Source organism: Cornus florida, unplaced genomic scaffold, assembly GCF_030987335.1.
Source record: "Cornus florida cultivar Cherokee Brave unplaced genomic scaffold, ASM3098733v1 CherokeeBrave_3.0.0_Hap2_Chr10, whole genome shotgun sequence".
Classification (NCBI taxonomy): domain Eukaryota; kingdom Viridiplantae; phylum Streptophyta; class Magnoliopsida; order Cornales; family Cornaceae; genus Cornus; species Cornus florida.
This window is the reverse complement of record NW_026775580.1, coordinates 110,997,879-111,013,741: the sequence shown is the minus strand read 5'-3', so window position 1 is coordinate 111,013,741 and position 15,863 is coordinate 110,997,879. Positions and strand designations below refer to the sequence as shown.

Here is a 15,863-nt window from a genome sequence, read left to right as displayed (position 1 = left end):
CTTATTTATTTATTTATTTTACTTTTCTTTCATTTTCCACTTCTTTTCTTTTCTTACTTATATCCGTCTAACCAAACGTAAAAGAACAAGTTTAATTTTCTCGTTTTTTTTCTCCACTTTTTATATCCAAGCAAGAAAATTTACACAGCTGAAGTTGATAAATAAAGAAGGCGAAACCCATCCCATTCACTCACACCAACCATATATATTCAATCATCATCACCAGATCCCAATCTGTTTCTCTCTCTAAAATTCACTCACATACTCTCTCTCTCACACTCTTCCAGTCCTTTATCTATTCTCTCTCTAAAAATTAACCATGGGAGTCAGCAACAAAATAACCGCACTCCTCAACTTCACATCACTCCTCTGCTCCATCGCCATAATTGCCGCCGGCATCTGGCTGGCCTCGAAGCCCGACAACGAGTGTGTCCACTGGCTCCGGTGGCCGATCGTCCTCATCGGCGTCCTCATCCTCCTCGTCTCCCTCGCCGGTTTTGTCGGCGCCTACTGGAACAGGCAAGGCCTCCTCGCATTCTACCTCATCTGCATGGCCCTCCTCATCATCCTCCTCCTCATCGTCCTTGTCCTCGCCTTCGTTGTCACGCGCCCCAACGGCGAGTACTCCGTCCCTGGCAGGTCATTCCACGAGTACCGGCTCGCCGGATTCTCGTCGTGGCTGAGGAACCACCTTACCAACTCAGGGAATTGGGGCAAAATTAGGGCTTGTCTCGCTGAATCAGATGTCTGTTCTAAGCTCAGTTTGGAGTATGTCTCTGTGGATCAGTTCTTTGCTGCTCATCTCTCTCCTCTTCAGGCAAGTCATCCCACCGTTCAATTACTGGCCTGTTTGTTTTCTTGCAATAATTGGGTTGTGTTAATTGGCATTTTTGTCATCTGTGAGAATGTAGCAACATGACTGTCCAAACGCGGCTTTAGACTCTCACTTTAAAGATGATTCTGGGTCCAGACTACAGAGTAAGTCGGTAAAAACAAATAAAAGAACTGAGTCAGTGGGTCTGCTGGCGCGATATGTCAATGGTTGTTGCAAAGGCAGTATCATATTAAAACAGTAGAAATTAGAAATTACTAGGCAGCATCGTAACAACCACGTTACTATCTCTATCTCAAAATAAATATCTCATTCTGGGGGGTCACTTCATATTTTATTTTATTTTATTTTGTTTGAAAGAGAGTATTAAACAAATTAAAAATATATATTACATACTTATCAAGTAGCCGGGGTCAGTCCGGTCTTTGGAACTGGTGAACTCCACCGTTACATCCATGATTCAAAATTAAATTAAATTAAGGTATTTAATGGTCTTACATAATTATTGTATTAACAATTTGATGTTCTATTTTTCGTCTACCCACACATAACAGAAAAATAAAATAAAATAAAATAACAAGAAGACATTTGATCCGAAATGGTACTGGGTTCAAAATTTCACAACTAATTATCTATAAAATACAGGGCAATATTTGTCTCCTTACGTGTGAGGAGAACCCCTTCCTCATATTGATTCATATCATGCGCATACCTGATATCTAAACAAGTAAATTATGTGTGTTTGTATTTACAATTTTGCAGCTTTTAGTATTTCTAAAAGAATTATTTTTATTTTTTCAATAAATAAAAAATAATACTGTTGACACAGGTTCTACTTTTTTTCTCAAAGTTTTTTCCTCAATTTTTTTTTTTTTTTTTTGCCCCTTTCTGTTCTAGTGCTATATGTTGGCTGTTGATTAACTGGTTTGGTTCACCAATTGTGGGACTACCTTTTAGAAGACAAAATCAGTAAAGCATCAAACAATTTTAGATGCAAGAAAAATACTATCTGGTCCATCTGATGATGATTAATGGTGGGCAATGTGGAGTCATCTCCAACCTTATGTGGGTCCTCATCTGTTTTATCAATATTATTTCCATTTTGCTCTGCTGAGCTCAGAAAACTTTGCACCTAACAAAATTAAACTAGAATAATTGATCTCTCAGTCGCACACTATCTTTATTGCAAAAGATAAGAAAAAGAAGCATTACATACGGTTTTAAAACTTTGCCCATGCTCTGATGTTTTGATAGCATTAGTCAGTTGGATCAGTGTGTTTTAATTTTCCCTTTCTTTTCCAAAACTACATAAGTGATGCATTATATATATATATATATTATCTTATGCATAGTATTATTATAATTTACATTTATAACAGTCAGGATGTTGTAAGCCTCCAACAATTTGCGGTTATCAGTATGCGAATCCAACAATGTGGATCAACCCGGTGAACCCGATGTCCGATGTGGACTGCTCCATCTGGAACAATGATCCGAACCAATTGTGCTATGGATGTGATTCTTGCAAAGCTGGTCTGTTGGGAAACTTGAGAAAGGAATGGAGGAAAGCCAATGTGATACTAATAGTAGCAGTGGTGGTGCTAATATGGGTTTATCTGATTGCTTGCAGTGCATTAAAGAATGCACAAACTGAAGAACTCTTCCGCCGATACAAAGAGGGTTGGGTTTGATCTTATTCCCAAACACACTTCATCTTTTCAAACTGGGTGGTTTCCTGCTTTTTAGCTGATCTGGTGCAAGTTTATTTGTCATTATTGTATATTTTTCTCTGTACCATTAAATCTATAGATTATGTGAACTTCAATTAAAGCTAGTTGGAGACTTGGTTTTTACACACATTCTAAATTGTATTAGGATCCCAATAATCATCTTTTCACTGGAGTATTAGATTCTTCTAATCTCAGTGCATGTTGCAACTGCTGCTTGATTGATATACATTTTAGTATTTATACACATCTTTTTAGAGTAACAAGTTGCTTGTATTCACATATAATATTATTTACATGTACAAAAATATACACCAGTGGGTGAGTGAGAAAGAGATTTCATAGTGATTTGTGAAATGATTTTATATTGTGCAGTGGAAAAATTAAAATTCTAAAAATTCACAGACATAGGCACTGACATCACAGACTTTGAAAAGGTACACGTTATTTATGTTGCAATATCTTTAATAATTGTTCTTTATAGTGAATTTATATGTACATATTGATTTTTTTTTTAATGATTTCCTGTATTTAGATTTCAATAACAAACCTGTTGATGTTTCCCCATTACACCACTGACTCGAGTTTTTGAACATGTATATGAGACTTTTTTCATCCCAAAGCAGAGTAATGAGAAAAAGATGACCTTACTCCATCCCCCAGGGAAACTCCAAGCTAACCCCTCCCTACTTGAAAAACAAGTAGGGTTCACAAAGTACTCCATACTGGACGACTCTATCAATATATACACATTTCTTATAAGGAATTCGTGTTTTTTTTAAGCCCGTGTGAATGTTTCAAGATCAACTTCTAATAAGGCAACGCTACTCACAAGATGCATATAGGAAAAATCTCTGTGTATTTCAAAATGAGACGATCTTCATTGGTATACAGATGCAACACAGAAAAAATGGCAAAGCTCATTGAGTACAAGAACTTGTATAAGTTAAATCTGAACTACCATTTACTCATAATATATCCCACCAATCGCTACATTCTCAAGCCTCGATGTGATCCCCTTTTCAGGCTGTAGCTAGCTTCCTAGAATACACAATGTACATTGGATCTGAACGTCCCGGGTTGGGAGATATATCCACAGCCTACACAAGAGAATGCAAATACCTTTAATGGAATAAAACTAGAGTCTTCGGATAGTGGGAAATTATGGAATAACTAAACCAGACGACCACCATTTTATTTTCGAATTACCAATACAAACAAACTCACCATCATTTTATTTTCAAATTACCAATACAAACAAACTCACTAGTCTGGGAAGCGTACTACCTAACTGCACTTCCAACCAAATCCTAAATTTAACACTGGCTTTCTGTTAATTGTTAATCTTTGTTGGAATTCCAAATTAGTCCCAGTAGGTGAGGTCATATGAATCCCAATATTGTGACCATTGATCAGGGGATGGAAGCAAGATTCAGAAGCAGCATCCACAACACGTTATATAACATGGATGGATTGTATGATATTGTCCGCCACTACGGAACAACTATTACTACCAAAACTGAAAAGCTGGATAATGACAATATCAGTTTATCCTTAGAATTAACAGATTCATATCACCACCACGAATATACCTATGGAAAAATTATATGGGCTATGCTACTGGACATTTGCTAGAACGTAACAAGAAGTACAAATCAATTACCCAGAAAAATAGAATAGCTATTATCCAGATTCCAGATGCCTTAACCATCAATTCTCAATGACACGTAATATGCTTGCTCTTGCTAAAACAGAAAAATATGATGTTAATTACCTGAGGAGGTTCAAACCCTCCAGCATAATGGAAATATGATCCAACAATCATAGCATGGTCAGCATCACCAGTTGATGTCCATATTGAGATTGCTTTTGTCCAAAAGCAACGGTTTGAGAAGCTGTTTCACAATCAGTCTTGGAAATTAGAGATGGTTTAACACAGAGGAAAAGTAGAATACAGGAAAAGCAATGGTTCATTCCTCTTTGGCTTTATTACCAGAATGGTGGCATTAGATTTATCATGTCGAAGATTGGTAAAAAGAGTAGCACAATTTAAGACTTCAAAATATATAAAAAAACATCTTTAGCCCCAGTATTCTTTCGAGTCTCTTCAGATTGTCAAACGTCAGTAATAGGGCAGAATCCGAAATTATCATATTTTGATAACCAAAGTCAACTTAATCTTGAACACCCATTTGGTTCAAGAAAGTGCTGCTTCTCATAAACATAAAATTATTAACAGGTCACACAAGTTTTAGTTGATATTGAGGTAACTCGTTTAAATTGTTTCAAAGTGTATGAATTATCACCTCATTATAGCCATGCCACCCGGTTTAAGGATGCGGGACATCTCCTTGAAAACTTCAAGAGGCTTTGTTAGATAGTCAACACTAACCTGAAAAAAAAAAAAAAAAAAAAAAAAAAAAATGGATATCAGAGCATTCGAAAACTCTATTTCCCTTGACAGCCTTTTTTTAGTTATTCGATCTTCATCTGTCTGCAAAATTTCATATGAGAAATTTTAGCAGATGGTTGGACAGCGAAGGTGAATTTTAAGTTGAGTGGTTGCAGCTGAGGTTCCCATCACATTCATGACTATCCGAAAGAACAAAAAACTGTGAACTACACAAGTACAGAGTATTCAAATGATCACACAGAAGCATGCATCTAAAGCAAATATTTGTTAGTTGAAAAAAAAATAAAAAGGCGGGAGAAGGGGCACATACCACATTTGTAATAACATCAAAGCAATTATCTTCAAATGGAAGTTTAGCGTTAGTGTTTAAGTCTTGCACAACATACTCGGTCAGAACCTACAAAGACATCAAAATTGCATGAATTTCTACATCTCATCAATACAAGATACTATGTTCGCGTATGATGTAAGATTGGTTATACCTAATATAGCCAGAAGAGAAAACATGTACAATACAAATGTAAGTGCAATATACAGAGAGGGCTGCTAAATCCACAGCCAAAAATAGGCTACTTCAGCAGTCCCCTGTGACATGGTGGGAAGTGGGAACCACCCTTGTGAGAGGGGAGGCTGCTTCAGCAGCCAAAAGATGGTTGTGGATTTAGAAATTTCCTAAAGATAACATGAGAAAATTTCCAATTGTTAGCATTCCATATCCATGACCTATTTGTTTCATCTCTACAGACAAAATATTACCCATCAACTCAAGTTCACAAAGAATTAAGTGTAGGAAATACGTATCCTGATTTGAGGAGACTAGATACACTTCTCACCACTTACTAGAAAATTTTATATAACCTTACTTCAATCATACAAGACGAGCCCTAACCAAGGGCAACAAGAATGGACATTCAATTACAATAATCTGCCTAAATTAATGCCCAAATTACATTTAATATTTGTATCGACCAATCATTTGAAAAACTTTACAATAAAGATTGACATCAAAGATTAGCCAAAGCATATAACAATCACGCCTCACCAAATTGCGCTTGAGCTCTTCTTCATTCATACCCATTCCCACTACCCGGTCTTGCTTATATTTTGCAGGGAAATGACTGACCTAGATAAAACATAAAACCAGGGTTATGATAATTTATAAATACTTGACACAAATAGAGCCGCATCAAGATAAAAACATGACTTACCCAACTGCTACACATGTCAAGGATAGCTACTCCTGGAGTGTTACTAGGAGGAAGGACTTCCGAATAATACTTGGTAAGTGCAGCAATGGCTGGATCATCAATATGTGTCACAAAACGTGGAGCTTCATAGAACAATGGATCTGGCGACCTAGCAAATTATTATGTTAAAGTCTTGCACTATACAAAAATTATATCCAATCCTCTAGTCGAACCACACAGCACAGAACTTTAATTTAGAACAGGCTGGTTGTAGAAAACGTCAGTAAGAAGGAAGTGGGTGACAATTCCAAAGTATAAAGGGAAGTAGAAAGGATATAACATAATGAAAAATAAAAGACCATTTTTACTAAATTTTAGAATTATTAGCTACCACCAAATTCACCAATGTTTTGAAATCCAGTCTCAACTATCAAGTCAGTCAAGTGATCAGATTGGTTCATCCATGTTCAAAAGATGGCTCAATTGGCTGACAATTTTTAATCACTATAAAGGTTTGTGCATAAAATAAAACATAATTTATAAAATATATGAAAAGTAGATATGTTAATTGGAAGATAATAAAATCATGATTATATTAATATATGGACTGAGGAACATGGTTCATGTTGAAGACTACATTTTTTCAAGATAAGGCAACAAAATTCTTATAATTTTTACTTCCCCCTTGTAATAACAAACTGAGGGTGTGAACCATGCATAGTGCAGCGTAAACCTCCTTAGGTGGAAAAGAACTGAATATCGAATAAATGCAAGTAGCATATTAGTTTAGATAGTTTACTCATCAAAGCGCTGGAAATCCTCTTCCTTGAAAGGAAATTGCTCTGGCCACTCCACATTCTTCAATACCTTTGAAATGGAAACAAAATATAAAGAAATAAACATGTCAATCAGAACTAGGAAGAAGTTCAATGCTGAGACAACTTTGAAAAGAATTATCAAGAAGTTGAATATTTACAGGTTTATAATGGCAAAGGCTAAAATAGAAAATTTGAATGATCAATAGGATAAAATTTGAATGATCAAATTAAACCGATCAATAGGATAAAATTTGAATGATTTATGCTAATTGATTTGATCATGCAACAGGTTTAATGCACAGTCTCTTTGTTAGCCCTACTCCTTTTCCTAATGAAGAGAACACAAACACAAGTAACACACAAGGCTTTTATGTGGTTCAGTAGTAGCGCCAACATTCAACTGGGAGAGATTATAATACATGTGAAAGTATACTTCTCTCGCCCCGCGTGCACACAGACACATACAACTAAGTTAAATACCAATCCAGCTGCTAGATTACAACCACATCTTAACTCAGTCGGTCACATATGGCACAACTTCATGAACCTTTAGAATTGTCAGCAAGTTGTTACACCAAGAGAGGAAGTGAGTGTCCTGGGCAGAGGACCCACTCCCTAGAATCCCAGTATACAAACGGATTGCCATATTTAGGGCTGCAAACGAACTGAGCTGAGCCAAGCTTTAGGCTGTTTGGGCTTGGGCTCATTTGTTTATAGCTCAGCTCGGGCTCGTGACGAGCTCAAAAACTCAGCTCAGGCTCGGGCTAGTCATGGTATTAAAGAGCTCGGACTAGGCTCGTTTAAGAAATTAAATTGAACTCATGTTCAAAATCTGCTCAGGCTCAGGCTCGTTTGGTAAATCATTACATTTTTATTTTATACTTCCAAAAATTAAATAATTCCAACAAAAAGTAAAAAACAGATGTAAATGAGCCTATTGTTCACGAAAATACACAAGCCTTATATAAGCATATGTTCACGACATAAACGAGCCTACACAAGTTGAGCCTAACACTGATTGGGCTCGGCTCATTTACTAAACGAGCCTATTTTTCACGAACATATACAAGCCTTAAATAAGCATATGTTCACGACATAAACGACCCTACACGAGCCGAGCCTGACACTAATTGGGCTCGGCTAGTTTAGTAAACGAGCCTAGAAATTGAGCTCGAGCTAGGCTTGTTTGCTTAACGAACGAGCCCAAGCCATTAGCAAGCCAAGCCCAAGCTGCTTATGAAAAGCTCGGTTCATTTGCAGCCCTAGCCATATTGTGCTATATTTTGCTAGTGCTAATTGTTTCCTCTTTTCTCTGATATGTAAAAGTGTAAAGACTTGATAAAATATTTATACATTCCAAAGAAGAAGCCAAAACAAAAGAGGAGAAGAAAAGGTTACAGTGATTGAGTGCCTTCTACTAATCTATTGTGCTATATTTCGCTAGTGCTACTTGTTTCCTCTTTTCTCTGATATGTAAAAGAGAAAATACATTCCAAAGAAGAAGCCAAAACAAAAGAGGAGAAGAAAAAGTTATAGTGATGGAGTGCCAACAAAAGTGGAGAAGAAAAAGTTATAGTGATTAAGTGCCTTCTACTAATCAAAACTGTACATAGGACATTGCAAAATAGCACAATTGACCAGAAAGGCATGTATAAGGGCCCGTTTGGCATGCGATGTGTTTTTGGTCAATACCAAAACAATCTATTTGTTAAAGGAGTGTTTTGGGTAGAAATCAGAATCATATTTGGTAACGAAAAATTGTTTTGGGAAATTGGGAAATTCAGAAATTTGCTTTAATTCCTCAGCTACAGTACCAAAACACACAATATCACCAATTTTGTGATATGAGTTTTGGCCAAATAATCTGCTATGTTATGAACTATTTCAAACCAATTTCAGCAGTTCCAAATATGATGTGAGCCCAAATTTGGATACCAATATCATAAAAACAAACACTTCCCAAATGGATTATAATTGTAAAAATGGGCTCAAAAGTTAATAATGTTTTTTTTTTTTGGGGGAGTGGTGGGGGGGGGGGTCGATATGTAAAGGTTTTTCTTTTTCCAATTTATGTAGTATTGGTTCATCATTATCATATGAAAATGCATCCCGATACAAAACCATTGACTTAAATACAGAACGAAATTTCCTCAACCATCTAAATTTGACATTGGCACTTGCGCATTATCAGAAACCTCAAAATTAAAAAGTCCAAGAAAATTAAACACAACTGATCACCTTCAACGAACCTAACTAAAAAATTTAATCGACTCAAAATTTAATGTACATTACATTACAGCATGTTACCCCAATTGAGCACCAACCCAACCCCAAAATTGAAAAATTAAGAGAACCCAGAACCAAATTAAGCAAGAAAATCGAGAAATTAACCATGGACACAAGAAAAGATTCGAAGTATACCTCTTCGATTTCACCCTTTTGTCTGGCGGAGGCAATGAAAGATTTGCCGCCAATATTACCATCCATACTCATGAATTGAACCCAAAATGCAGCCCCTAGGCCTAATACCAGTCGACGAGGCGTTCTATATCCAGCAGTTCTCCTCTTCAATATTTTGGAAAACTGAGATGATACAGAATCAATGGAACAAGTAATTGAAGGTAAAGAAGGAGCAACAGCCGCCAAATTTGGCAGTCTATGGCGCAATGTCAATCCAAAACGATTGGCCATCTTTGACTTCCACTAAAGGAGCAACCCACCCATTGTTTCCCATTCCACATTTTATATAAAGTGTGCACTGACGTAATCAACTTTATATAAAGTGTATAGCCACGTTATCATTTGATTATATACTTATTTTAAAGACTCTAAATTCTTGTTGTGCATTCATTTTTTCATTGTACACTTTATTATATCATTATTTTTTAAATAATAAAATAAATTTTTTTATTATCATTTTTTACTTAATAATTTTATTCTCAATAACTGTAATACTAAAGACTATAATTATTTGCTCCGATTTTGATACAAGATTTTAAATATATATATATATATATATATATATATATATATTAATTATATATGTAGTATTATTGCTACATAACTTCCTACAAATAAAATAAATAATACAACTCAGGAACAAAAAAATACATTAATACTTCCACACATGAAAAATAAAAATAAAAATAAAAAAATAAATTAGTAAACATTACAATTTTTATCTTTTTCCTAACGGCTATATTCCCAACGGCTATATTATGTTTATCTTATTCTAACGGTTATATTATGTTTGTCTTTTTGCTAACGGATATATTCTGTTTTTTTTTTTTTTCAACAACTATATTCTCAATGGCTATATAAACCACTCATTCTCTCATTTTTTCAATTATCAAGTCCATTTCTTTACATCTTCGAATTCATTTTCTCTTCTTTTAGTCTTTATCTTTATTATAAAAAAAAAAATGGCTTCATCATCACAATCTATTCCAGTGTCCAGGTCAATTTCTCCATTGAGTTCTTCTTCTTCTTCTGACGGGGAAGATTTTTTTGAAGAACGTCAAAAAATGATGAATGCAGTGATGCAACTGTTATCGCCTGAGAAGGTAAATGCATTCTTTCGACGTCGTAAGAGAAGATATATTAAACGTGATCGAAAGGAAGCAGCCCAACGGCTATTCCAAGATTATTTTACTGAAAATCCCACTTTTCCACTTGAGATGTTTCGTAGACGATTTCGGATGCGCCGAGAGTTGTTTATTCGCATTTTAAACGGTGTTACAGCATATGACGAATGGTTCATCCAGAAGCCTGATGCCCTCGGTCGTATGGGTTTCACTCCTATACAGAAGATGACAGTTGCAATACGTATACTTGCATATGGAATTTCAGCAAATCTTTGTGATGAGTACATAAAGATTTCTGAAACCACTGCGGTTGAAAGCTTGAAGCGTTTTTGTGATGCTGTAATTGTAGTGTATGCAGGGTAATACCAACGCACACCGAACGAAGAGGACATTGCACGTCTGCTTCGAGAAGGTGAAGAAAGAGGCTTCCCAGGTATGCTTGGCTCTATAGATTGTATGCATTGGGTATGGAAGAACTGCCCTACAGGGTGGCATGGCACACACAGGGGGAGAAATTATAAGCCTACCCTTATATTGGAGGCGGTTGCATCGAAAGATCTGTGGATCTGGCATGCTTTCTTTGGTATGGCTGGTTCAAACAATGACGTGAATGTCTTGGATCATTCCCCGGTATTCAATAGTCTGATCAATGGCACAATGCCTCCGATTAATTACGAGGTAAATGGGCATCGACGTACAATGGGGTATTACTTATCTGATGGTATTTATCCCAAGTGGGCAACTTTGATTCAAACCATCCCACACCCAATGACTGTCAAAAAGAAATTATTTACTAAAAAACAAGAAGCCGTTAGGAAAGATGTTGAATGAACGTTTGGCGTGTTGCAGATTAGGTGGGCTATAACGCAAGGACCTGTGTATTATTGGGATAAAGAAGATTTAAACAAGATAATGAGAACGTGCATCATATTGCATAATATGATCATTGAAGATGAGCGTGGACACATTTTGCAATGGACACCTCCGCCGGATGAGCCAATATCCCTCCCACAATACATTCAAAAACCAACAATGTTGGCGGCACACATTTCCGGTCGTTTTAGAAGAATTCGTAATAGAGCGGATAATGCTGATCTCAGGAGACATCTGATGGAACATTTGTAGAATCAATTTGGTAATGAAGATGTTTAAATTTGATATAATCGAATAAAATATAATTTTTATATTATTATGCGAATTAATTAAATCAGTACGTGATGAAGATGTTTAAATTTATTAATTGAATAAAATGTTATTTTTTATATTATTATGCAAATTAATTAAATTATTATGTAATAAATAAATAAATTAAATTGATAAGTCAAAAAGTACTAACTTTTTTTTTTTTTTTAATAATTAATTAAAAGCTTATGCAAATTAAATGACTCTTTTTATTTAATTAAAAAAATGACTTTTTTTTTAATTAATAAAAATTTAATTATCTTTATATTAATTAATTAATCCAATATACATACCATACTTATTACACAATATCATATTTTTATTTTATATTATTTTCCCACACAAACCCACAAAATGGCCCACTCCTCTGCTGCGACTGCGCATTTGACAGGCACTACTCCATTCCTCACCCGTGGCGTGTTGAGTGTGTAACATTATGTGGGGCCCCCAAGTATGTAAGTTGCACAAGAAAGACTTTGCTTCTACACAGTCATACATATTACACACATTGATGGTGCGCTTGGTTTGCTCTAACACAGTTTGTATGCTGAGACTTGAGATAGAAAGGGAAAAAGCATCTTAGCGGATAATACAGCACCATACATAGTAATAGACCTCTCTGCTTGTGATTTGATCCTAATGTTAGTGATGTACAATCAGTTTACGTGGCAACATTTGCTGTCAATGGTCCATAAAACTCTACGACTCATCTCAACAAGGAACATGAATTCCGTTTTCATCATTTTATTTTTTATTTTTTTATCTTAATTTCAATGAAAAAGCATGTTTTATTTTAATATGGTATTAATTCCTACAAATATGAAATTTTTTTCTCACTACACGAATTCTTTTTCATTATATTCACTCTCCTGTTACCAAACTACTTTAATCGTTTTTCACTCATTTTATTTGCAATGGAGGCTATTTTAACAATTGCACCAATGTATTACTCTTATAAAAAAAGTATTCTTTTCAAATTATAACTTATATGTCACATATTCATTTTAATACTATTAGTCTTCTAACCTCATTTTATGAAAATGTTATTTCTAACTATATTATAAAAAAGTATATCCAATCAATCCACAATCTTGGAGTTTAAGAGAGCCTTTAGGTTTAAGTCTTTGGCTTTAAAAAGTATTTTTCAATTTCTTAATGCCTCAACATTCATGGCCATGTTGATGAACACGAACCTTTTTGGATTCCTAAAAAAGTGTTTTTAATAAATTGAGGGAATTGAAAGAAAAGGAAATAAATGATATTTACTCATCATATAAATTTTAAAGCCAAGAAAGGGAGAGAGTTTTGTGATTCTTATGCCAAATGTATAATATGTTCCTTTCACATATTATTTACATAAACCATACGAAGTATTATTGCGCCCCTCCCCCTCCCCAAAAACCCTCCCCAAAAAAAAAAAAAAATGATAAATCCATCAAAAATCAACCAACGGAATCCGAACGTCCAAATCAGAAAAAGTGTAATAATGATAAAACGATTCGATTTGATGTAAAGAACATCAAAACTAATTTGTGAAAGTTTTTATAAGGGACGAATGTATGTAGTCAATAGGAACTATTTCGTAAGAGTTTTTATAAGGGACGAATGTATGTAATCAATGGGGGCAATTGCCTAACTAAATTTTTTTTATTTTTTTTTTAGTAATATACCCTACCGTCCCCCACTTAAATTACTAAAAAATTACACTATCTCCTCGTACAATTTCCTCCCTCCGTCCTAGTTTTTATTGCTGTATAATGCAATGTCCTCATCCCGATTTTGAGTTGGGTGCAAGTGTAACTGCTTCGTGAGTAAGACTTTCAATACAGCAAGATGATGCGATGGACGGAGAGCACCATATTCGTGCCTAGCTAGTGATTGACACGAACGAACGACAAACTATTATATTAGTTTGATTTGGTACATAATCGCATTATTGCTTTTATAGTTTATTGCTTTGAGGGGAATTTCATTCCATTCTGATCTCTTTAACTTATCCAGACTTCTCTTGTTCTCTTATCCAAATGCTAAATAGTACCGTAAATCTTGCGTGTGTGTGTGTATACAAATATATATCTTCAGACCAATGGACACGTCATCTAATATATATGGTCTAATAAGTGACCGACCACGAATAGACTGTCACAATAACTTTGCATACTTTAATGGAATCCACTAGACGGATGGAATGATTCTTGAACACATTGGAATGGTTTTCCCCTTTATCTCCCCAAAATATATTCCTTCAAATAAAATCATATAAATGTGATAGAATCGGCATCCATCTTAGTCAGTTAGAGATGATGTTTAGACACAAGAATAATCATCCACATCTTATTTATTTATATGATTCTCACTTTTGTCATTTGTATTCAGCACCAATTATTATCGGGAATTTTTTTTTTTTAATTTTTATAACAGATTGTCCCACCAAGTAAATTTAAAGTTTGTTGTCACCATATATGGGACCTGTTGTAGACAAGCAGTTTCCAATATTATTGACATTGAACTCATCTTAGTTGGAATATGACAACCATTGGTACATGCACACACACTGACACACATAATATACATATACACACATATACATATACATGGCAAGTAAGTGTGAATCCAATGTCATCATTAACCTCTGGCAACAGCACATGGTTTTTTGGGCATATGTTCTTTGCATAGCATGAGGAAAACGTACACTTGCAATGTGAAGATTTTCATTTGCAAGAGGGTTTCACAAGTCATTTTTAGCTTTGGGGCGTGAGAGAGTTTCCTGTACTCCATCATTACTTTATATATATGGTTAAGTTCAAATAATTAATTAATAATTGAGTGAGAGTAGCTTTCAAGTTTCAACAACTATACATTTATTTATATATATATATATATGAAAAGTGAGTGTGAATTCAAGGTCATCATGCATTGGGACTTGGGAATAGCACATGCATTTAGAGAATATTGTTCTTTGCATAGTTGCACGAGGAACATGCAACATTTGCCATGAAGAACCTTAACTTGGAACTCACTTTTTCTTCTTTTGTTGCTAATTGGATCCAATCTCAATAATTTGAAGCATTATTAAAATTTTAATTGTGCGGGACAAGTTAACCTCTATTAAAAAATTCTTATAGTATAAATATAATACAAAATAAAGTAATGCAATTTCCTTATTAAACATATAAGACTGGTCCAAACACGCAAGGGCGTGGAAAGAAGGCAACGCCATTGTTTGTTGAATTGTATGCATCTATGGAGCTAACAAGTGGGAAGTTGACTTGACATATGTATTGTTTCAATATTATAATCATATCCTGTATATATATAATTATTATTTCTTGTGTCTCTCTCTTGGTACCATTAGGTACTCCTTGCCGTCACTCATTTGATTAACTTTTCCCTTCAACTTTTTTTATATTCACTGTGCTTTCTTTCAACGTATCTGTCTGGTGGGTCTGTGACAGAAACAGAAATCTTATTAAACTGGTATTATTACTGAACACAGGAGTTTAGTGCTATTTTATCACCTTAAAATGTAAAATTCAGGGTTTCAATTTTAATAGAGATCGCATTGATTATGTGAATTTTCAATTAGGGAAAAATTAAACTGGTATTAGCAAAATTTATGTAAATTATCTGGTAGTAACAAAATATACTTGGAAGCATAACTAAGACTTCAAGATATATATATGTGGCATGGACATTCTGTTAAATTAATAACTTTCAGCTTCGATTCACAAATTGATGCTTCAAATTTTTCGAAAGTGTTTGATTGAAATTTGTCAAATTCAAGACAACTTAATGTAATATTATAAATCACTTTTTCTTTAAGAAACCAAATTATTCACTCTATGAATCATGTTATATCAAAAAGAAATATTAATGATTGAACTAACGTATTGATATTGAATTTGCCTTTGTCAGCTTATTTGGTTACTTTATGTATTTAAAAAATAAATTTTTTAATATAGAAAAAGTAATATAGAAAAGAGAAAAAAATAGAAAAACTCAACATTATAGAATCCAAACCCTAATATAACTCAATAATTTGAATACAATTCTACTGAGACCCTTTCTATATAATCTTTAAATAATTATAACTAAAATTATAATTTTTTTTTTTTTTTAA

At 34.5% G+C, this 15,863-nt stretch overlaps 2 protein-coding genes and 1 pseudogene across 3 annotated transcripts; 2 read left to right on the top strand and 1 right to left on the bottom strand.

Annotated features, from left to right (window-relative positions):
* The first annotated feature begins 182 nt into the window (after positions 1-182).
* LOC132277115 (tetraspanin-2) lies at positions 183-2,825 on the top strand. 2 transcript variants are annotated; one of them, XM_059778857.1, is made up of 2 exons: positions 183-821; positions 2,216-2,825. In XM_059778857.1, exons 1-2 carry the CDS (start codon positions 320-322, stop codon positions 2,521-2,523), a joined length of 810 nt encoding a protein of 269 aa, XP_059634840.1. In that variant the 5' UTR covers positions 183-319; the 3' UTR covers positions 2,524-2,825. The 2 variants fall into 2 exon arrangements, with proteins under 2 accessions (XP_059634840.1, XP_059634839.1); XM_059778856.1 differs by having other exon boundaries at positions 188-817; positions 2,212-2,825.
* A 576-nt stretch (positions 2,826-3,401) lies between these two features.
* Positions 3,402-9,704, bottom strand: LOC132277114 (uncharacterized). The gene is made up of 8 exons (XM_059778855.1): positions 9,399-9,704; positions 6,959-7,026; positions 6,181-6,328; positions 6,015-6,095; positions 5,283-5,369; positions 4,866-4,951; positions 4,334-4,454; positions 3,402-3,659 (listed from the first exon to the last, which is right to left on the bottom strand). Exons 1-8 carry the CDS (start codon positions 9,666-9,668, stop codon positions 3,582-3,584), a joined length of 939 nt encoding a protein of 312 aa, XP_059634838.1. The 5' UTR covers positions 9,669-9,704; the 3' UTR covers positions 3,402-3,581.
* A 695-nt stretch (positions 9,705-10,399) lies between these two features.
* Positions 10,400-11,686, top strand: LOC132278396 (uncharacterized; annotated as a pseudogene).
* Positions 11,687-15,863: the final 4,177 nt, after the last annotated feature.